The 22,056-nt window shown below is 36.6% G+C and overlaps 3 protein-coding genes across 5 annotated transcripts; 2 read left to right on the top strand and 1 right to left on the bottom strand.

The window, feature by feature from the left end:
* Positions 1–202: 202 nt before the first annotated feature.
* On the bottom strand, positions 203–3,115 carry LOC122061458 (peroxidase 11). The gene is made up of 4 exons (XM_042624720.1): positions 2,824–3,115; positions 2,252–2,443; positions 1,915–2,080; positions 203–817 (listed from the first exon to the last, which is right to left on the bottom strand). The coding sequence occupies exons 1-4, from the start codon at positions 3,067–3,069 to the stop codon at positions 393–395; spliced, it is 1,029 nt and encodes a 342-aa protein (XP_042480654.1). The 5' UTR covers positions 3,070–3,115; the 3' UTR covers positions 203–392.
* Positions 3,116–8,582: 5,467 nt separating this feature from the next.
* Positions 8,583–10,193, top strand: LOC122060733 (protein FAR1-RELATED SEQUENCE 5-like). Its single transcript, XM_042623838.1, has one exon. It carries the CDS (start codon positions 8,583–8,585, stop codon positions 10,191–10,193), a length of 1,611 nt encoding a protein of 536 aa, XP_042479772.1.
* A 2,959-nt stretch (positions 10,194–13,152) lies between these two features.
* LOC122061919 (agmatine deiminase) lies at positions 13,153–20,712 on the top strand. Of its 3 annotated transcripts, XM_042625485.1 has the most exons (11): positions 13,160–13,621; positions 15,807–15,920; positions 16,023–16,112; positions 16,230–16,314; positions 16,539–16,594; positions 16,689–16,767; positions 17,355–17,489; positions 17,636–17,868; positions 18,739–18,897; positions 20,337–20,450; positions 20,562–20,712. In XM_042625485.1, exons 1-10 carry the CDS (start codon positions 13,535–13,537, stop codon positions 20,424–20,426), a joined length of 1,128 nt encoding a protein of 375 aa, XP_042481419.1. In that variant the 5' UTR covers positions 13,160–13,534; the 3' UTR covers positions 20,427–20,450; positions 20,562–20,712. The 3 variants fall into 3 exon arrangements, with proteins under 3 accessions (XP_042481420.1, XP_042481419.1, XP_042481418.1); XM_042625484.1 differs by having other exon boundaries at positions 20,337–20,712; XM_042625486.1 differs by lacking the exons at positions 18,739–18,897; positions 20,337–20,450; positions 20,562–20,712 and adding an exon at positions 18,015–18,556 and having other exon boundaries at positions 13,153–13,621.
* The last annotated feature ends 1,344 nt before the right edge of the window (positions 20,713–22,056 follow it).

Here is a 22,056-nt window from a genome sequence, read left to right as displayed (position 1 = left end):
TTCTACTTTTGGTGTGGGCATTGAAGAGGAAATGATCATGATCATGATCAATGATCAGATAATTGCATGGTTTGTGCTTTGAGCTTTTGTATGCATAGCAGCATAGAATATGATTTATAATCAATCATCATTAGTCAAGGAGATAGAATATTATTAAGTTCAATAATCTAAGAAACAAATAAGAACACCATGATTGTCCAACTTGGCACAAAACTAATATATATTTTCATTTTCTTAATCTGAAACTAATAATAGGATGGATAAGTAGCTACAGAGTTGCATGGAAAATGTGTTTTCTGAGTAGTTGATGTAACAATTAATATATTTTATATAAAGATTCCAATAGGTAGCATGACCAGAGCATAACCAAAACAAGTAGTACTACTTGAAGCTTATGTGTTAATAAATCTGCAATTACTCCTTACTTCCCCAGTAATGAAGCTGTCAGGATTGGTAATATTTCCCATCTTTACCATAGAATCTGAGAATTGTTGGAAGAAAGCGAGTTGGTCTTCTGCATACTTCTGAACAATTTGCTTTGTCTGTAAGGCGAACACACTGGAGTACATTTCCTGATCAGAGTTTAGCAGTCCCTCCCCTTTCAGCAGTATTTGATAGAATGAGTTATCAAAAAAATTAGGAGTAACATAGTCTAGTGCAGTAATGTTATTGTCTCCTCCCCCAACAGCAGGGCATATAGATCTCAAGTTGCTGAGGTATGTCTCTGTTAATGGATTCATGGTGGCAGTTTCTTCAAAGTCTCCATAGATCCTTGCTCTGAAGTTCAAACATTGAGCCATGCCAATGGTGTGAGCACCTGCAAATTACAAGGTAGAAACAATACTCCATTTGTATCAAGATTTCTTTAAGCACCATATGAAAAGACATATCAACCAGCTACTAAGGGCTTGCATATGATAATATTTCTGTACTGGGCAATGTTTCTGATATACCATAATATATAATATATACACCAGAATAAGATGGTCGATGATAGACCAACATCTGGGGTTTCCTTCTCCGAGCTGCAAGACCTACTTAAGAGAAGACTGATCATGGGGCCATCACTTGACTCGACCATACGACCATTAGACATAATTGTAAATGGAGATTCTACACCCTTCTACGGACATCCTCGAAACTAAACCCAAGACGGTTATTTAACCAGAAATAAACTATGGTCAAGTTGGCCGTTATAAAGGTCAGCTCAGCCCGAGGTGGGGGATTCAGCCAATAAGGAAGGATCCTGATACCACTATAAAAGGAAGACGAGACCCATGGAAGAGATACGCACTTTCTACCATCAAGATTCATTTTGTTTAAATTAAGAACTGACTTAAGCATCGGAGCCATTCCCCTAGAGGGAACTCCGGGCTAATTACCAACTTGTGTGTGCAGATCTCAGCCTAGAGAGAAAGCAGGGTCCTGGACCTGACAGAGAAGCAGGGATCAGCACTAACAGTTTCTATATCAGAAATAATTTAAAGTATTTCTGTTTCCGGGTCAAATTTCTGGATTAAAAAAAAATAAAAATACACATTTTTGCAATAATTTTTATTATAGAATTTTTATAAATTTACAAAAATACCATTAATTACCCTACAAATGCTAGATATGCAACATTCCCGGAGCAGGGACGTAACTGAGACTCATCTCCCCCCCCTCCTCTCCCACACCCCACACCCCACACCCCACACCCCACACCCCCTTTTTATTTCTCCCTTCTGTTTCTGTTTCTGAAATAAAGAAATTCTAAAATTTTCATTCTCGATTTTCAACTTTTAGTGTTTCTCAACAACAGGTTCATTCCCATAAACAAAAAAATGAACTAACAAAAAATGTATATATATATATATATATATTTTTTTTTTCAAGAACAGAAGTATTATCATGTAAGCCCGAATTCTTGCTTACCCACAAGAGCAACCATATCTGTGACTGAGAGGCCTAGAGGGATGAATTTTGAAAGGAGAGTAAGAAGACCCTGGTCAGGAGTAGGAATATCCGTGCTAGCGAGGCTGAAGCTTGCACTTCTAGAATCCTTTCTACCCAAAGGAACATCCCAGTAAGGTCCACCAACCTAAGAAAACAAAAAATTGGAATAAAGATCCATACTCCCATGCATAAGATATTAGAATATTTGAGAAAATATATCACACTATTATACCCTCCATGTCTGTGAGTCTGTTAGAACCTTTTTGATATAAACTGATGAATTTCTTTATAAGTTATTGATATTTTCTATTATTACCAGAATAACTGCATCTCTTGCTGCAATGGTAAGTAGATCAGCACATGAAACAACACCAGGGCACTCGTATTCGAGCTTGCTCTTGATCCTGTCAATCACCCTGAAACCTCTCAGAGAATGGATGTTAGGCGGTGCTTTCTTCTCCCCTTGGAGTGTGATTGTGTCATCTAACAAAACTGATCCGTCACAACCCTGTCCATAAACATATACAGCAGATTCACAGGTGGTGGCAGTTAGTGTTACTGTTTTCTTCGTGTGAATGGATAATATATTAAAGAAATTAAAAAAGAAATACAACTCCATCAAAAGCCACAAAAGCCATCCAAGGAAGATGATCCTATCAAAATAAATCAAAACAACCAAATAAAGGGGATACAACAAAACCCACGAGAGGTGGTGGATCGAAACAAGAATTCGGATCATGTCCTCATATGAGAATCATTCGAGAATGGTCCTCGTACGGGGACCTGATCCGGAATCTCAAAACAACCAACCAAAGAGGAGACACATAAATGGCTAACTGCTCTTCAACTTTCAACTATCACTGATCATGAAGGTTATGAACTCCAAACCTGAACAAAACAGTCATGGAAGTGCAACCGGAGTATCGATGCCGCCATACGTGGATCAGAGAGCACTGCACATTCCATCTCTTTCCTAACAATCTCTAATGCCGTCGGACAAGAAGATGCATAGTAATCCAGTGTCAAAGGAGGGTCATCTGCAAGTGAATTAGCTACAAAAATAGCTAAAATGAAGAAGATTAAGGGTAGGAGGCAATGCAGATAGGGAGGTGAAGAAAACTGGGAAAATGCCATTTCTGCTTCTCTTTCTCTATAGTTCAAAGATAGATTGTGAATTTAAGGTGGATGAGTCTACTAGTTATATACAAGTAAGGATGTTGAATGGTCTTCTTACTTAGCCTATGGAATTTAAAATGCGAAGGAGAGTTTTTTGAAAAGCTAAGTGAAGTCAAGAGAAGATACAACTAATATATCCGGTTGGTGGGTTCTCGCAAACTAAATTACCGAACATCTTATTGTCTAATACCACAATACGCATAATTTATTATAAAAAAAGGGAAAATGTGTGAAATGTTAAAGGCAGCTTATTAATAGCTGCATATGATACTAATAAGCTGCCTTTAATAGCTGCATATAGTAAAGTTTGCTTATTTGGTTGGTAGTTCTGGGCAACAACCAGTAAGAGACGTTTCAAAATACTGTTACTAAAGGTGAGTTAAGCTTAAATTTGTCCAATAAGCGAAACCGACTTCTTATGTTCAATTGTTGGCAAAAGAATACTCCCCGGTGGTGCTCGCCCCTGTGAAATACAATAAACCTTTCTCTAATTGGTGGATATGTGTGCCCCTCATTGACCCTCTGTCTAGGGTAAGGGCTGTGCGACCAAGGAATGTTCTTTATCCCCATATTATTTAGAGTGCAAGGGATTGCTATTTAGTCTAGTAGCCTCTGCACCAGCACAAGAGCCATTGAGAGCATGCATATAAGCATCAACATTCATGACAATTTTTTAGTTCACATTCCGCTGGAGTGACACCCTATGTATAAGCATAGGAGCCACTTGACAAAGCAACTTTTTTTTTTTGGTTCACATTCGGTTGGAGTGACACCCTGTGTACAGGCATAGGAGCCACTTGACCAAGCAACTTTCGTTTTTTACATTATTTAGGTGGGAGAAAGGACCTTGCCGGTCAAAACAATTATTATACCATTGATTCATAGTATAATACCCTATGAATAGTGAGATCCTACGTGAAGAGGTCACCACATTTCGTAGTTTTAAAATCGAATTGTAATCATCCCAATCTAATCGATATCGAGATCAATCCGCTGTTATGATCAAAGGGTAAAAAGTAAAAAAATAAAAAAATAAAAAAAATTATATATTTATTATATATAAATATGGATAAATCCTCTTATTCCGATCTCAAACAATCCGATACTGATCTGGATCACTATCCGTTGAGACCAATCCCGAATTTTATAACCTTGGATCTAGACTCCATATTATCTCCCCAATTAATACAGACTAGGAAAGAACTTGTGCAATGTTTTTCTAATAAACTACACGTTAACCTAAATGATTTTCTTCCTTGGGTATAGTGAAAGTTACTATCAAGACTTTTTTTTTTTTCGGTAACAACTATCAAGACTGTCAGCATCTGTGGTCAAACAGGGGAGCTAGCTTCATGAATACACACTAAAAGGTTTACACCCGCAAAAAAATAATAATACACATTTAAAGCCTTCTCAACTACAGAGAGAATCCCCTTGATGTCAACATTATATGATTTAATTGGATCTTGTAGGTTATCATAGATGTTAAATGAGTAATGAACCTCAACATCATATAACATCATTTTCGTGAAGAAGCCATCTGGTCAAACATATATGATCATCAGATTGGGTGTCAGATCAAATCCAATTGGGGTCTATCAAATAATAGACACCCAACAATATTTGTTTCTGTTTGTTTTTATTTTGTTCTTCCATCCATATGATTGTGGGGTTAATATGGGTCCACGAGACTAGTCAAACCGAAGGCCTAGATACCAATCGTGAACCAAAAAAAAAAAAAAAAATCTGTTTTGTGTGACTATTATTGCTAATCTGAAACAAATAAAAGATTTATTATTGTTTCCAAGGATAATTTGGGAAGATCATTTTTATGGGTTAGAGAAACCTCTTTTAAACAATGAAAGATCATTTACTGATTTTTTTTTTGGCCATTTATGGATTACATATAGAAGATGAATGATTATTTGAGGGTTGTTCTTCGGGGTTGATTGGCAAGAAAATTAACCCGATTGCTTCATAAGGGTCTCTATAACCTTCAAGAGAGTGAACATTTGGAAAAACTCAATCCATTCAAAGTTGTAGAATCTGAATAATCAAGTGTGGTACGTGGAATTGAAAAAACTCATTCACTCTTTCAATTGGCGGATATTTCTTTGATGTTACATTTACTACTACAAGCCTTATCGTGGAAATTCAAAACTTCTTCTGACCATGGGAGAAGGATGATAAGAAAAAATAAAAAAAAGTTTCAGAACTATCCTTGTATATTAGTTTCAGTATTGGCAGGGTGATCGAATTGTTTTGTTTGTTCTTTCAATTTCAATATGAGACCATAATTGTTTATGATGTTGTGCATATGATGGAATATTTGCTTGGAATACCATCTTTCCATCTTGAAATTCAATTGATATGTACTTAACAACTCTATTTTCTGGGTCTTTAGCTCAATCGGTAGAGTACTTAAAACATGAGCATGTGTCTCAAGCATGTTCTAAGGGGATGGTGGTTCGAATCCACCGAGACTTTTGAATCCAACTATTTATGGCAAAGTCAATTAAGGCAATCATGTAAAAGTAAACGTAGTTAATAGTTACACTTAGAACATTTTCATAATTATGTTTTGTTGCTGAAATTTTATAATGGCATCTTCGTAATTATTGAGGATAGTGATAGAAATGGCTCTGTAAAGGGCCTCTGAATGTTATTCCTTATCTTTACTGTTCTAGATTAAATCTAGAACAGATATATCAAGGACTATTTTACTCCCACATCTCATTCTAGTCGAGAGGAATCAAGAAAAATTAATTCAACCAAAGGTTTACTCAAGCAAAGCATGACTGCAATCAAACCTAGCTAAATTGTCAATAAGGGATCTTTAGTAAATCATTGTGTAATATATTATGTCTAGTAGTGACCAAACGATTATTATTTATGTCTATAAATTATTCTCATAAATAGATTATAAATATAAATAAAAATTATGCCAAAGAGAGCCTAAAGTAAGGAGAAGATTCCTCTTGCTACTAGTAAAGGGGGTATGTTCTATGGAGAATATGTGATATTTTCCCCCTTAAATAAACATATAGGAGACTAGGAGAGGGTTGACATGCTTTCAATTTTCAGTAAGCTAGCAACATGCACTAAATCAAGACAAAAGAGGGCAGGGGAGTCTTTTCCAAATTTAGAAAAGAGAGAGGAAAGCGTACACATGCTAGCCCATGGGAGGGGGGATCAAGTTTACCTCAAATCTAAGAGAAAAAAAGGTGATACGAGGATCAAATTAAGATTTTTAGAATTGCAATACTTTGCCTCAATCCCTCATTACAATCGACAGGTTGCTGATACTCTGGAATAAACGCAAAGGCAACAAAAGCATAGGCACGACCGACACAAAACCGATCATAAGTTTTAGGTGGGAGACCGAGTATGGTTAAAGTTATGACCAACTGTCAAGTAGTTTTGCTTCCCAAGTAGGAAATGTCCCTTTCACACGGTCTAAGAATGGAGTACTAACTAGTGATTGACAGAAATGAGAGAGATGGAGTTCCATTGAGTGCAGAAGATTGAGGATTGGGAATGCAGGAAAGCCGAAGACGAGAAGAGTAAAGAGGGATCGAGAAGATATAAAGCAAGACAGGGAGTCAAGAAAGTTGTGAGTGAGAATGTATTGGTGTTTTAAAGTTTCAAAACATCAAGACAAGACTTTTAGCTTTGAACTTTATGTTTACTCTATTGAGTCAGGTGAAAAGTGAATAATTTTTTTAGTCCCACATTTAAAACTTAACTTTATTGGGGTGAAAAGTGAATAATTTTTTTAGTCCCACATTAAAAACTTAACTTTATTGGGGTTTATATATAAGAATCAGAATTTAAAATGCATAGCCCAAGGGCATGGATTCGGCTCGTCTGTAGCACACTTTTATGCTACAGATCATGTAGCACGGGTTAGATGATCGACACGTGGCTGTTTATAAATGAATGACCACGATATCCGAGGGAAGAGGGAGGATGTTGTATGTGCACTACAATGAATCTATAGAAAGAAATATACCATCCCAACCAAAAGAGGATGAATCTCAGCGCAGAGAGGAAACCTTGCTCTGCAATTCTACTCTTGCTCTTCGGTCCTCTGTTCTTTCGGTCCATGATCGATGCTCCCGAAAACCCTAAATCGGTCTGGTGATATCTCAGATTTTCAGGTGAAGTTTACACTCTTGCAGGCCACGTCCTTCTTCCTCTTCCTTTTCCTGGTGGAAGCCATTTGCAGGTTTGTTTGCTCACCTTTATTCATGAACTTATTAGAGGATAGTTTGTTTAGTTTTTTTTATTAGCATGAACATTAAACATAATTTATATATCTCTGTTTTTTTTTTTTTTAATATTGAGGAACTGGGTTCAGTTATGCATTTCAAATCTGTTGCAGAGAAGCATTTTTCATTTCACTTCAAGGGAGTTCCATTTTATTTTATTTTTTTGATAAATACTAACGTTGGGAGCGTTTTTCCAGCATTTAGTTATAACTATAAGAGGCTTTCAGATACATAAATCTTATCTTTGGAGCTTTATTTCTTTGAGGAGCCAACGGTCAACAACACCCAACTCTCTTTTTCAATTTGATTATGGAGCTCTATTTCTGATTTTGCAATTTTGCCGTGGAAAAGTGTGATGCATTGTTAGATTTGTTTGTAGAATTATATAACCATTCCTCTCTCTCTCTCTCTCTCTCTCTCTCTCTATTTTATGATCGATGAGCCAATACTGTTGAGGTTATTGGGAATGTATAGTTGGTTTCTTGTGAACTATTGGTGCCTTTTCTTTTCTTTGTCATTATTTTAGTATGGCTTGGTCCCATGTTTTGTCTTCATTTCCCTGGCTGCAATGCCAAAATGGTGCCCCACTATCAATGACATTGTCTCATTATCTAGAAAGGTATTAGAGAGGTTTTTTTTTTTCTCTTATAAAATCATTGGCATTGTCTCATTACCTTTATTATTTTATTGATTATTGACAAATTATGTTTTCTTTTTTTGGAAGGACATACTACTATGGGAGATCAAGACATTGGTTTAGATGTTGAGAGTGTGCCTCGAGTCGGCATGAAGTTTAATTCAAAGATCGAGGTTTATAAATTCTACAATTCCTATGAGGGAATGTTTGGTTTTAGTGTGAGGAGAGGATATGTACATTGGAAAAGAACTGATAAGTCAATCCTAACCTCGAGAAAATTCGTATGTAGCAAATAAGGTTTTAGGGGAAAAGACAAATGAGATATTGATATGAGTATACCAAGAGCAGAGACAAGAACTAATTGTAGTGCATTGATGGGAATTGTGCGTGTTGATAATGGAGAATATAAATGTACAAAATTTGTTTAAGAGCATAATCATCCTCTTCATTTACCGGCCACCTTGCATATGATGCGGTCGCAATGAAAAATTTCTGATACATGTGCGTTAGAGATTGATTTGGCTGATGATTCTGGAATAAATCCTAAGTCCATATTTGACTTAATGAGCAAACAGTCAGGTGGAAGAGACAACATTGGGTATATCAGACAAGATAAGAAGAATTATCTTCGAACAAAACGTGAACGTGACTTATCTTATGGTGAAGCCGGTTGTTTGTTGATGTACTTTGAAAAACAAACTAGGAAAAATCCTTCTTTTACATATGTGTTGCAATTGGATAAGGAGGAGCAGATAACAAATATATTTTGGGCAGATCCAAAAATGTTAATAGACTATGTCCATTTTGGTGATGTTGTTAGCTTCGATACAACATTTTGCACCAACAAAGAATATAGGCCATTCGGTGTATTTGCTGGATTTAATCACCATAGATGTATATGTATTTTTGGGGCTGCTTTGTTATATGATGAAACTTCAGAATCTTTCAGATGGTTGTTTGAGGCTTTCATGAAAGTCTATGGGCAAAAGAAACCATTAACCATTTTTACTGATCAAGATGCCGCAATTGGAAATGCGATATCTGAAGTATTTCCAGATACATGGCATGGTCTGTGTACCTGGCACATAATGCAGAATGGCATCAAGCTTTCAGGAAATTTGATGAAGGATGGGTCATTTTTTCTAAAGGAATTTAAAACTTGTATGTATCACTATGAGGGAGTACTAGAGTTTGAAAATGCATGGGATAAATTACTTAGTGATTATCAAGTTAAAGATTCTTCATGGTTAAATCGTATTTATGAGCTTAAAGAGAAATGGGCTAAGTGTTATATGAAGAATATTTTCACCCTAGGTATTCGCAGTACACAACTCAGTGAGAGTTTGAATGGAGACCTGAAGGATTATTTAAAATCCAGTTTGAATCTTGTGCAGTTTTTTAAACACTTTGAGAGGGTGGTGAATAATAAGCGTTACAATGAGTTGAAAGAGGAATTTGATGCAAGAAATAAAACTTCAAGAAATATCTTTCCCATGTCACCCATTATGCTCCAAGCATTACAAGTTTACACTCCTGTAATATTTAAAGAATTTCAGGATGAGTATATATGGATTACTGCTTGTTTCATCAAATTTCGAATTGAGAGTGTTGTCATTCATGACTACATAGTTTCTATTGTTAACAGAGAAGGAGATTTTAATGTCAAGTGTAATCCAGTTGGACCCACTATTACTTGTAGTTGTAGAAAGTTTGAGACATATGGCATTCTGTGTTGTCATGCTTTGAAAATATTTGATGTGCTTGATATTAAATTCATTCCTGCAAATTATCTGTTAAAGAGATGGGCACAGGGAGCAAGGAACATGATAGTGGAAAGTGTTGAAGGAACCGGAGTTGAAGAAGATGTTAACTTGGATTGTACACAACGTTACAGGCTTTTTTGTCCTAAATTAGTGAGGATAGTATCAGAAGCATCAAATTCATCTGATGATTATGCATTGGTTGACAGAGTTGCTAATGATTTGTGTGCACAGCTTCAAAATCTTGGAGTCGCTGCCCCATCTAGAAATCCATCAAGTGAGTATACTGATGTCAACATAGGGTTTAAGAAAAAATCACCTCGTAAAGGTGGAAAGTGCTATAAGAGTTGGGTAGAGAAGCAAGGAAAAACAAAGAAAACAGGAAAAACAAATACTCCAGATCTTCACATTTAATTCAACCAAGTGCACCATCTCATTCAATTCAATGGAATCCTTCTGGTGGATCAGAATAGATGGATAACAATCTCATTTCATATGCTCAAATATTAAGAGCAAGAAATCTTGATTTTTTTTTTTATTTCATTTAGTTATGTATTTATGCCCAATTTTATTAATTAAACTATCGGATTTGTGCAGGGATCTGTTGATTATTCCCAGTCCTCAGTGTTCTCTTCCCAAGTTGAAAAAAGAATATGATTCGGCTTATTTGCCTCTTTTTTGCATCAAGCTGAATGTTTCTTAAGGACTATTGATAGCTATTGAACATCTTTTAAGTTATTTTCCTTTTTTTGTATCAAGCTGAATATTTTTTAAGGATTATTGATAGCTATTGGACATCTTTTAAGTTATTTGCTCTGTATATAATATTTTTATTATTCATTGCATGTCATTATTCTGTAATTCTTTCCTTTTTATATATGGATTTAAGTAACACGTTTTATTTAGGTAAAGAGTCCTTAGCTCAAAATGGAAGAGCACCTAGGTTTGTTCCCAGGAGATGATGGTTCGAATCCTTCAGGATTCTATTATTTTTTTTAATGATAATAGTGCATATGAGATCTGGTTAAGTTTTGTGAGGCATATTGTCCTTGTTTCAATTCCATTATTTGTGTCCTCCAATGACACGTGTGTATTTCTCTTGAAAAAGCTCAGATTATTTAAGTTGGGTAGCTTTTAATGTTCTTTAAGCTTCCTCATGTTATTGGCTGGATATGGGAAATACGGACCTTCACGAGTCATACCAATCAAATATTAAAGCCTTTGTTGTAAGATCACAAATAATAGAGTCCTGACGGATTCGAACCATCATCTCCTGGAAACAAACCCAATTGCTCTTCCATTTTGAGCTAAGGACTCTTTACCAACATCATTTCAGTTAGATTAACCAAAAAAACACCTATTAATCCAAACTAATTAAGAATCACAAATAAACTTCATGCTGAATAGAAACGCTGTGACCATATGCATATCCTTGACAAAGTGCTTAACCACTTAAATCATTCCCTCTTGTTCTCCATTTAGTGGACTGCTGTAGTTCCCATGACAATTAGCGGACTGCTACAGTTCCTCACCAAAGGAAATGTCACAGTCAGATGTTATTTAACCTAACCCACTCATACACTTGCGTAGCTGCTTGAAAAAGCAAGTGCCTCTCTTACTTGAATTGTTCAATAATATAGAAAGTGAATAGAAATTAAAGATAAAACAATGGCAGAAACAACTTAAGAAAATGGAACATACATATTAAGACCACAGAAAACTTTAATATGAAGGGCTACGAAGCCTAGTTTTAGAACTTCTCATCCCTTGAAAAGATAAAGATTATATCCACAGTTAAAGCATAACCATTAACAGAAATGATCTGTTTTACAACTTTAAAATATCTTGATAATTGGTTAATAATGCAATTGAGCTCATTCTTGTTTTCCAAAATCCATAAAAAAGCTGTGTTTGAACTCATTCTTGTCTTCCAAAATCCATAAAAAAGCTGTGTACTTAGTGTTTTAATAGACAAGAACCAAACTAGATGAACACCTTTTGAAAAAAATGGTAAAACTATCCATATAAGACTGAAAGCAAGTAGTTTACATTACCCAACCAGAGACAACAAATATCAAAACAATCCATTACCTAGCATGAATGGATCAATTTATTCCCTGCTAAACATCCTAACCATGCTCTTAAGGTAGTTCACATGAGGCATTGTCACTGAACAGTCCAGTGGTTGACCTAATTGAATTGCACACAGGAAACAATTTGCGTTATTCATGATAATTACATTAGTAGTTTAGTCCATGGCTAGGTTTAAATATCTTCAGCCTCCAACTGGGACCAAATAATCCATCCAATGGCACCCAAAAGAAAAAGGAAAAGATGAATGCAGCAGCCACAACCCACAATGAAAAAGCATGTAAATATAATTCTAACCGATTTGAATCAAATATGCCTAATTAAATGAAGTAAATGACTTCCTGAAACCAGAAATTCAGACAAATGCAGAATAAAACCTCACAATTGTATTAGAACAATTCGCTGGCCTCTCAAACGACCTTTAATACTTCTCATTTAGAACACCCAGATCCTAGAATTCATGTACAATACAAGACAGATGTTTCCAGTCCAGTCTCAGAATGATGGAACTCGAAATTCGCGGAAGAAAAATATAGAAGGAATTGAGAATCAGATATAAACTCATACACACAAAAAGGTGATCCGGGCAGAGGGGGAAATTTTTTTACAAAGACTAAAGGGTTCGTGGGTACCTCTTGAAGGAGATGAGAGAGGAGCGGAAAGAGCTGAGCATCTGCATTCCCTTCTCCGGTCATTGTCTTGATAATTGGTTAATAATCCAGAGTTCTTGATTCTTGTCTATTAAAACTCCTGGGCAGAGGCTTCCATTATCTGGACCGAAAGAAAAGAGGACCAAAGTCCCTCCCACCTAAAATATCAGCCGTGGAGCAGGAAGAAAATAGAAGAATCGCAAGAGTGAAAAAGGGGAAGTGCCTACCTGAGATATCACCGGCGGAGAAGAATCGCAAGGAGAAGGATCGTCGGTGGAGAAGAAACGCAAGGAGAAGGATAGCCAGCGGAGAAGAGTCGCACGGAGAAGAATCCGTTTGGTTCCTGCTATCCCTCCCTTTGTATTTTTCTTTTGATTTCCTTTAAAATGCATGCTGCAACACACATACAAAACGTGTCCCTCCTCCCTCGGTATTGTCAGCGTTCATTTTAATATAACCACGTGTCAACCATTTAGTATGTGCTACACGATCTGTAGCACAAAAGTGTGCTACAACGAGCCCAATCCCCGACGGATTTGGGCACAGGATCTGTAGCACACGATCTGTGCTACACGATCTGTAGCACACGATCTGTGCTACACGATCTGCAGCACACGATCTTCATTCGCGATTCCTATTTGTCTTCCCGTGCTTTTGCTGCTGTTGAAGAAGCGCCGGCATCTGTGGTGAGAGAGAAGACTGAAGAGCCCCTACTCGACGTCAAGCGTTTTTTTATATAAAATCCGCGGATTTTCCGTATCAATAAAAACATCGGTAAAAAAAGGTTTTTCCATTGATACGTTTCGATACGCATATAATGGCATGGATAGTGGAGTAGTGGACATGCTTTTCAAAAAGGGCAAAGAATTTTAAATCTTTTTTATGAGACTGTGTGGGTTTTCCCGGTTTTTATTGATTTTCCCAACATTTTCATCAAAGATTTGTTGCAGAGTATAGCAATAGTAGCAGCAGCAGCAGTAGTAGTAGTAGTAGTAGTATCAGGGTGAGGCGGGGATGGATTTGGAGAGCAAGCCAGCGTTATTGGGCTATCGCATGCCTTCAGAGTGGGAACCCCATTCACGCTGTTGGATCGGATGGCCGGTGAGTCTGTGCCATCATCCTCCTTAGTTCATTTCATTTGCTCTTTTCTCTTTCTGTATGCTGTGTTTTTTTTTGATTTATTATATTTTTCTTTTCATAAGTTTCGTGGTTTGTTTGTTAAGCTTTGATTCTGATTTTTGATTTTTGGGTTTTTGTTGCATGTTTCATGGATTGTCCTTTACTTTGGTAATTATGTGGAACTCTGTTTTTCATTCTATGGCTTTGATATAGATATCTCTGTATATAGGATTCATGTTATTCCACTTATGACATGACCTATGGTACCAGGCATTCTATCATAGGAAACAAGTCAAAAGAAATTTGTGGGAGAGCTGGTGTCACTGAAAATGTTTGATCTTCTACGGACGAATTGAGATCTAATGAAGTTGGAGGAGTTCTATTAGGGCTTGGGGTGAGGTAAATTGTGACTCCAAGAATTTTGATCCATGTGAGAAAAGGAGGAATAGAATGTTGGCTGTAATTTGATCAAATCCCATTAAAAAATATGCCTCCTGAAGGGAATCCTACTGGTTACTGGGATTATTGAGGGAACCAGCATGGAATTGCTGAAATTGAAATAGAACTAAAACGATATTAATATGGCCCAACCGCTACGTGCAAGTCATGCCAAAGTTTAGCCTGAGATCCCTCCTTGGAGGCTGTACCAAAGTCCATGTTATGATACTTGAAGTAAGGATTTTACAGTTTTTTTTTTTTAATAAAACTATGGCAACATTTGATTGAAAGGGAAATTAAAGGGAAGGGAAGTGAAAATTTTGAAACCTAAAACAGAAACTTTTGTAACCATTACCCTATGTGATTACTTTAATTTTATTACCATATCTAATAATGATACAATTTACATGTAATATTTATTTACATTTGAAACCAAAGGGATATATGGATGCAAAGTAAAGTTAAATATGGAATGATTTGGGGTTAGTGATCTAGTCACATGGGGTAAAAAAAAAAATGAGTTGTCCTAGTGCACGAGGCTCCCGTTACTGTAGGGTCTAGGAGAGGCAAATGTACGTAGCCTTATCACCTGCTTCGCAGGAAAGGTTGTTCCAAGTTTTGAATCCTCAACCAACATGGGGTAATGATTATAAAAGTTTATTTTTCAAGTTTGAAATTTTCACTTCCCTTCCCTTGCAACCGACGAAGCCTATGTCAAATGTGGGTGGTAAAGGTTGAGATTGTAAACTAAAGATGAACATACAGAAAGACATTTTTCCTACACCTTGAGTACTTTTCATGTTTGTGATGTTTCATTTTAGTGACAAATTTTTTTTTTATGGCTTCATTTTCTGAGTTCTTTTTTTTTTTTTTTTTTTGTCAATTTTGTTATGTTTGGTTATGATGCATATACTGAGCGATGATTTCTGTTATATTTAAAAGACGTTTCATAGCTGTTGCCACCGATATAAATGGTTACTTGAATGTTAAATGTATTTAAAGCCTTAAAAGTTATGTTTATTCTTTTCATAAATTTACAACAAGTTTTCAATGAACTTGCCAAGCCACCTTTTAACATTTTAAGGAAGAAAGATCAGTATTTTTCAATCATTGATTTGTGAGCTGTGGCCACCTTTTAACATTTTAAGGAAGAAAGTTCAGTATTTTTCGTTCATTGATTTGTGAGCTGTGGACTGACTGGTAATTATGTCATGGGGAAATGAACGCTCCCTGGTCGTGTGGCCCCATAGGGCAGTGAAATGACGCCCCCATCCCTTGTGAAACCCAAAAAAAACGCCCCTGTTGATGCCAATGTGCGCCCTCTCACTGGCCCTTGTACTGGTGCAGGTTACATGACCTGTGAGCATTCCTGCCCCTTATTTCATATTGAGACTATATTCGTTATGTTTTTTCTCAAAACAAAAATAGTAGTGAAGACCAAGACACTTGGATTTGAACAAGGGTTGAAGAGTCAGCTTGTTATCTTCCATGTTGTTCTTTATCTAAGTTTCTCATGACTCCAAATCAATAAATTTTTTATTAGACCATTGTATGCAGCTTCTATTAAAATACATGGGTTTCCTTTTTGAACCTATCTCACTCTGTGGAATCACAGTTTCTGTTGGAAGATGATATCTTTCTCTTGTTTGCTTTTCCAAGAACAAAACCATGTCTGCTCTTCAAATGCTTGTAGTTCAGTATTACAATCAAGCTTCATCTTAAATTACAGGAACGTCCTGATAACTGGCGGGATAACGCAATACATGCCCAACATGTTTTTGTGAAGGTTGCATCTGCCATCTCCAGGTTTGAGCCTGTGACTGTGTGTGCAAGTGCTGCACAGGTCGGTAATTGTTGCTGGATAAATTTTCTTTGAGAGATACCCTTTAAAAACTCTTATTCATTGTCTTTGGCTTCACGTCTTCTGAAAATTTTCATGCTTTAGTGGGAAAATGCACGTAATCAACTACCCAAAGATATCAGGGTCGTCGAGATGAGTATAAATGATTCCTGGTTTCGTGATACTGGACCAACTGTGAGTTCTTAACTTTTCTTGAAATCTTGGTTGTTCCTGTGGTTCTTTTGGTTCATTTAGAGTATTTCTTGTTTGCTATGTATTTTCATCTCTAAAATGATTACTTTTGGCCAATAGATTGTTGTATGTGACAATGTAACAAGTTCGGGAGACGCAGTCCGGAAGGTTGCTGGAATTGATTGGAACTTTAATTGCTGGGGTGGTAAGGCTTTGCACCATGTAATTCTTTTGTAATCCATGGGAAAGTATTTGGGTTGAACTGTTCATATGTTGCTACTTACCTTGTGTCTATGTATGGCTTTGGGTTGAACTGATATTTTAATTGATGTTTGGTTTTAAAAGGCTGTGAAAATTATCAAGTGTGAGCAGTATGGCTTTGAGTGAGGGAAGTTATATGTTCATTCCTTTCTCTCTGTGGATTCCTAGGTCCTGAAGATGGATGTTACGCTGACTGGAGTCATGATCAACTTGTTGCTAGGAAGGTTGATTGCGTTGTTGCCTCTTTGACTATTCTTTCCCAGCATTTCCTAGATATTAGATTGTGACACCTTCTATTTTCTTTTCTTTTGATGTTAGATTTTGGAAATTGAAAAGCTTCCTCGGTTTCCTCATTCTATGGTTCTTGAAGGTGGAAGCATCCATGTAGATGGAGAAGGTAACAGTTAATATTTTTTGTGATAAGTTTCATTATAACATTCATGGGCATTTCATTGTTTATTCTCAGAGCTAGGCATTTGTAATCCTAGAAGAACTTTTGTTAACAATCTCATGATTAACCTCCTTACTCTTCTAAATGTTTCTGATTGCCGGAGAATGTGTAATAGCATATCCGTGCCATAAATTGTCTGAATTGCTGGCAGATAACTTTGTAAAGCAAAGATTATTCATTTCATGAGGATGACAAATAGTATTTAGTAACAAAGTGGTATATGAATTTTCCCTTATGATACATTATACTTTACTTTATTTGGTTATGATAAATAAGTAAATATAGGATGGATATCAAGTACATAGATTTTTACAGGGTATTATTCTTTGCTGGTCGAGTTGCTATATGATTTGATCTATTCTTTCTATTTGTGACTTATCAAGAAAAAACTCATCCTTTACTCCCTTGTCCCCGCATAAATATGGCATTTGGTCTACCTTTATAAGAAGTTTTCTTTCCAATTAGTGACCCAATGCTTCTGCATATATTATCGTCATTTTTAAATCTATTGATCATTTCTTTTCATTCTTCAGGGACTTGCCTTACCACTGAAGAGTGTCTGTTGAATAAAAATCGGAATCCCACTTTAACCAAAGAACAAATAGAGAATGAGCTTAAGATGTATCTTGGAGTCAGGAAGGTTATATGGTTGCCTCGAGGGCTATTTGGTACTTGTTTCTAATCTGAAAAAAAAATATAGGTTTTTTGGGACTTTTTCTGTGGATACATTCTTGACTAGATATATAATTTTTGAGGAGTTATTATGTGTGTGATTCCTTCTAATGCTCCAATGTTTCAACCTGGCATTTTATAGGTGATGACGATACTAATGGTCACATTGACAATATGTGCTGCTTTGTGAAGCCTGGTGTGGTCCTCTTAGCCTGGACTGATGATGAATCAGACCCCCAGTATGAGCGATCTGTTGAGGCATTGTCTGTTCTTTCCAAAGCCACAGATTCCAATGGAAGAGCACTTGAAATAATAAAACTCCACGTTCCTGGACCTCTTTTCATGACAGAAGAAGAAGCTGCTGGAGTTGTTCAGGTCAGTATGTGTAGCCTCTGCTTTCAACATCATTTTGCTCATTCATTTTGAATACATATCTTTATATCTTACAACTTTGTTCTATATCCTCTCTATGCTCTTTACATTGCAATGTGGTCTTTCAATATGATGAACATCCGAGGCAGGATGGGAGTGTGAGAAGAATCTGTTCTCACTATTTGTACTGTACTGATTGGCTTGCATGCAAATGGGACTGGGCATACCACTTGCAGATTGGATTGAATGAGCCTTCCTTGTAAGAATGAAAATCAAGGCATTCAGAGCAAAGGTCTGAGACCCCATGAGTAGGATAATCTGATGATATGTTGATTTCGGCCTAAGAAATTTATTTGGGAGCCATCTAATGGTGGGTTCCAACCACTGACATATGTTGCTGCTCTGGGTCACCTGGGGACTTTGGAAGTGGTATCTGCTGGATCTTCTATGCATGCTTATTTTGCTGGTGTCTGGATGTTTAAGGCATCCCTCAAGACATGTCCAATTTACATTGTACACAGAGAAAATGTGGGCGGAGGTACCAGTGGTTTGGCAGTAGCATCTCTTGACAAATTTGTATCAATTATCTCTTGACTTGTGGAATCAAACTTTCAGATTAGTAGTTGAATAATTTATGTTGAATCTAAATTACTAACATTTATGGAAAGTTCTAGTCTCAGTTTTACTGTTGGATGTTGTTTTGAAGATTGATACTTGAGCATAAGTATAACAGGAAATCTGACATATAGTTAATTTTATTTCTGTCAAGGTTAATTGAATAGATCACGTATTTTGAGAATTCAGATATGTCTTTATCTAGAGATACAATTTATACATTGCTCTATCATCTGGGCTTTAATGTTTTGCTGGCAGGATGGTGAAGCCAAACCCAGACCTCCAGGTACTAGACTGGCTGCTGCTTATGTAAATTTCTACATTGCCAATGGAGGAATCATTGCACCAGCATTTGGTGATGAAAAGTGGGATAAGGAAGCATTTCGTGTTCTCTCCAAAGCCTTTCCAAATCATGAAGTAAGCATAACCACCTCATCCATCTGGTTTCTACTTTACCATACAAATCTTATATGCACAACACATGTAGAGCTGCCTGATATTTTAAAAATGACATGAACTACGAGCTTAAGCCCATACTGTAATTTGCTGATATTCTGCACAACCATGGAATCATGTATTGAAGACAAGCTTACTCACCAGAAAATAGGGAGCGAAAAGATAAAATAAAATATAAACCTCCAACTTGGATACCATACTGTCCACACCATAGTTAGAAAAAACAGAAACGGATGGTATGGGTTTTAAATAGTGAAAATTTTTGAACAATTCTGTATAAAAAAAAAAAAAAAAAAAAGAAAAAGAAAAAGAAAAATAGAAAAAAAAGAAGAGAGAGAGAGAGAGAGAGAGAGAGAGAGGATGGTGCGGGTTTTAAACATGTAAATTTCAAACAAAGGGACAAAAAAAACAGTAGTATACTTGTATAAATTAAGGAATTATTACATGAATACCTGCATGTAATATTAAAAACAACTACAATATCCTATATTAATGCATATACATCTTATGTCTCATTATAAGTTCTAAAACATATTGTTGAATATCATCCAACACCAATTTTAAATTCATACACCACACATGTTTAAAGTCTTATTGAGCAATGTGAATTGGCTATGATGTTGTTCGTTGTTGTCAACATAATCAATACACTCTCGGAGTGATGTATGTTCAATTGGAATTGGGAGTCATCACTTTAGAAATACTTTTCAGCAAATGCATCAGTTTGTTGCTCAATTTTGGGGTCCATGCATTGAATTTGAGTTGAAGGTGATATCATGAAAAATATAGTCCATTCAGTTGGCTTCAAGTTGGCGAAAGAAGCAGGTCAATCGGAGTTCAGGAGAGAGATATGGTCAATTAAGTCGACATTATGTTCAACAAGTCAAGTGTTTAAAAACTCCAAAAAAAATGGTAACGTGTTTTTAAATGTGTTTAGAATGGGAATGTTTGCCGTTTGCCCTTTTTTCCCATATCTTTGGGAGGCATATGGCAAAACATGTTTTAAATGGTAAAAACGAATCGTTTTGAATGTGTTTTGCTAACAGACTCCACACCAGAAAAGAAATAAAAATAAAATATATAAACCTGTGACTTCCAGACCCATATCCATACGTGAACGCTTTGTACCACACTTGTGCTACATGGCACATAATTCATGATTAGAAATATGTCTAGTCAGTTGCTAACACTTCTTGTACTATGCATGTACATAATATTAAACTTTTGTGGCTTAGAACAGCTTCAGTCAATAATATTCCCCTCTCCTGTCTTTATTCTGGTCCTACCTGAATTATCAAAATATTGGCATTCCCCTTAGCTAGGAAGTTCTTGGTTTAACAGTGTTCTCTTACCTTTTCTCCCCTTCCTTCCATGGTTTTTTAATTTGTTGTTGTTTTCAGGTTGTAATGATTGAAGGTTCAAGGGAGATTGTTTTGGGAGGTGGAAATATACATTGCATAACACAGCAGCAACCAGCCTTTACTAGCTAGTAACATTATGAAACATGGATAATGGTATTTCATTTTGTAGGATAGTCAGATAATACACATAATGATTCACGTGTATTGGACTAGGGAAACAAATGAACAGATGACTAAATTATTTATTCTGCTCCTGTTAAACAGGTGAGGCAAAAGCTAGGATCATATTCTGCCAAGCACCGTCCATTTAGTAATTATCTTTCTTGGTCCAGCTAAAACAATGTACCCCTTTCAATAGGAGATGAAAAGGAAATAAATTTTCTTCTCCATCTAATACCAGTTTATGGTTGTTTTAGATTCATGTTCCAATAACATATGCCGGTGGTCAGATTTTGATTCCTCACTCCCTTTGATAGTGTCGTCATATTGTGTCATTCTAAATTAGAAGGATGTTGTACTATGAGTAGCACAACAAAATGATCAAGCTTAAAGTCTGCTGAGCTAATGCGGGCTGCTTTACTTTGGTGCAAGTATAGGAGTTGAATTCTTGAGTCTAGTATCCCCCTTCCCCCCAAACCAAAACCACCCCCACCCCCCCCAAAAAAAAAAAAGAAAAGAAAAAAAGTATTAACATTCAAAAACTGAGTTTTGTGAAAATATGAAATGGAGCAACTTGATCACCTCACAGTTGTCATTTGTATTTCCCGAGTACGAGGCTTCACTGTGTTTCAAATTTGGGTGAGGCAAGAGCTTAACTGTTAATCCTGTGGGATTGGAATCAATTTCTTTTTGTGTCTTAGAGGCTTACCATGAATTGCTGTCTTAACAGTTCAAAAGCATGACCTCACTTGTGAATTGCCTTGTGATATTGAAAGGTTGGGGTAACAGCTTTGCTGGGCCTATTGTTGGAAGTTGAAACCCAGGTAATGGACTATGGTTTGTCCATGAATTATCATATGCCTGGTAGAAACCTTTAGAATGATCAAACATGGTTCTGAACCCGTCCCCTCCACTCCCTTTGGTTACTTTGACAATGATGTTTGAGGACTATAATGTCTTAAAACGCCCATTAGGTTATTTCGCTTGTTATTTTTGCAAGAAAAGTGAGTCCATGATTTAGGATATAAGATACAGAGGAGAAGTGCAATATAATAATTAGGGTTCTAAAATTTGCCACATGGCCGATAAATCGTGCCCTCTTCCAATTCAGTAGTTTAGATTTGCTCAATTTGTCATTCCTTGTGTAGAAAATCAGATTTTTTGGACTAATATCTTCGTCCCTTTTGCCATATGAGGAGTGGCTCCTGAATCTGATTTACCTACTTAATTTTGGATGGATCAATGAAGCAGCTTTGGATAGAAAAATTATGAAAAGTAGGTGATCGATTAGCTGAGTGGATGTGAGGGTGATGTGAAGGCCAGAGGGTGAGAGAGAGCTGTTCTGTGTGTGTGGGGGGGTGGGGCGGTTAGGGGGGAGTGGCTCTGCCAGCAACCATCTTTGGCTTGTGAGGAGGTGTGGCTGTGTGGGGAGGCGGGTAAGTAAGGTGAGGTGTTGATGGTGAGAGAGGGTGTAAGGAGGCTCGTTGATATGGGAAAAAAATCGTCTGCAATTCCGATCTCGTACAATTCTGTGCAATACCATCTTCAAGTGGTGACACGTGTATTGATACCAATATAATGGTCCAGATCTGATTTAAAT

The sequence above is a fragment of the Macadamia integrifolia genome, chromosome 14, assembly GCF_013358625.1.
Source record: "Macadamia integrifolia cultivar HAES 741 chromosome 14, SCU_Mint_v3, whole genome shotgun sequence".
In the NCBI taxonomy this organism is placed as follows: Eukaryota; Viridiplantae; Streptophyta; class Magnoliopsida; order Proteales; family Proteaceae; genus Macadamia; species Macadamia integrifolia.
Note: the sequence above shows the minus strand (reverse complement) of the source record. Positions and strands in the feature narration are given on the sequence as shown.

Excerpts from the sequence above, each read along its gene's own strand:
- LOC122060733 (XM_042623838.1), top strand. The coding sequence starts at position 8,583 with ATGAGCAAACAGTCAGGTGGAAGAGACAACATTGGGTATATCAGACAA.
- LOC122061919 (XM_042625485.1), top strand. The coding sequence starts at position 13,535 with ATGGATTTGGAGAGCAAGCCAGCGTTATTGGGCTATCGCATGCCTTCA. Across the intron at positions 13,622-15,806 it reads GCTGTTGGATCGGATGGCCG|GAACGTCCTGATAACTGGCG; the intron begins GTGAGTCTGTGC and ends CTTAAATTACAG. Across the intron at positions 16,768-17,354 it reads CATCCATGTAGATGGAGAAG|GGACTTGCCTTACCACTGAA; the intron begins GTAACAGTTAAT and ends TTCATTCTTCAG.
- LOC122061458 (XM_042624720.1), bottom strand. The coding sequence starts at position 3,069 with ATGGCATTTTCCCAGTTTTCTTCACCTCCCTATCTGCATTGCCTCCTA. Across the intron at positions 2,444-2,823 it reads TCCATGACTGTTTTGTTCAG|GGTTGTGACGGATCAGTTTT; the intron begins GTTTGGAGTTCA and ends GTTTATGGACAG. Across the intron at positions 2,081-2,251 it reads CAAGAGATGCAGTTATTCTG|GTTGGTGGACCTTACTGGGA; the intron begins GTAATAATAGAA and ends TTGTTTTCTTAG.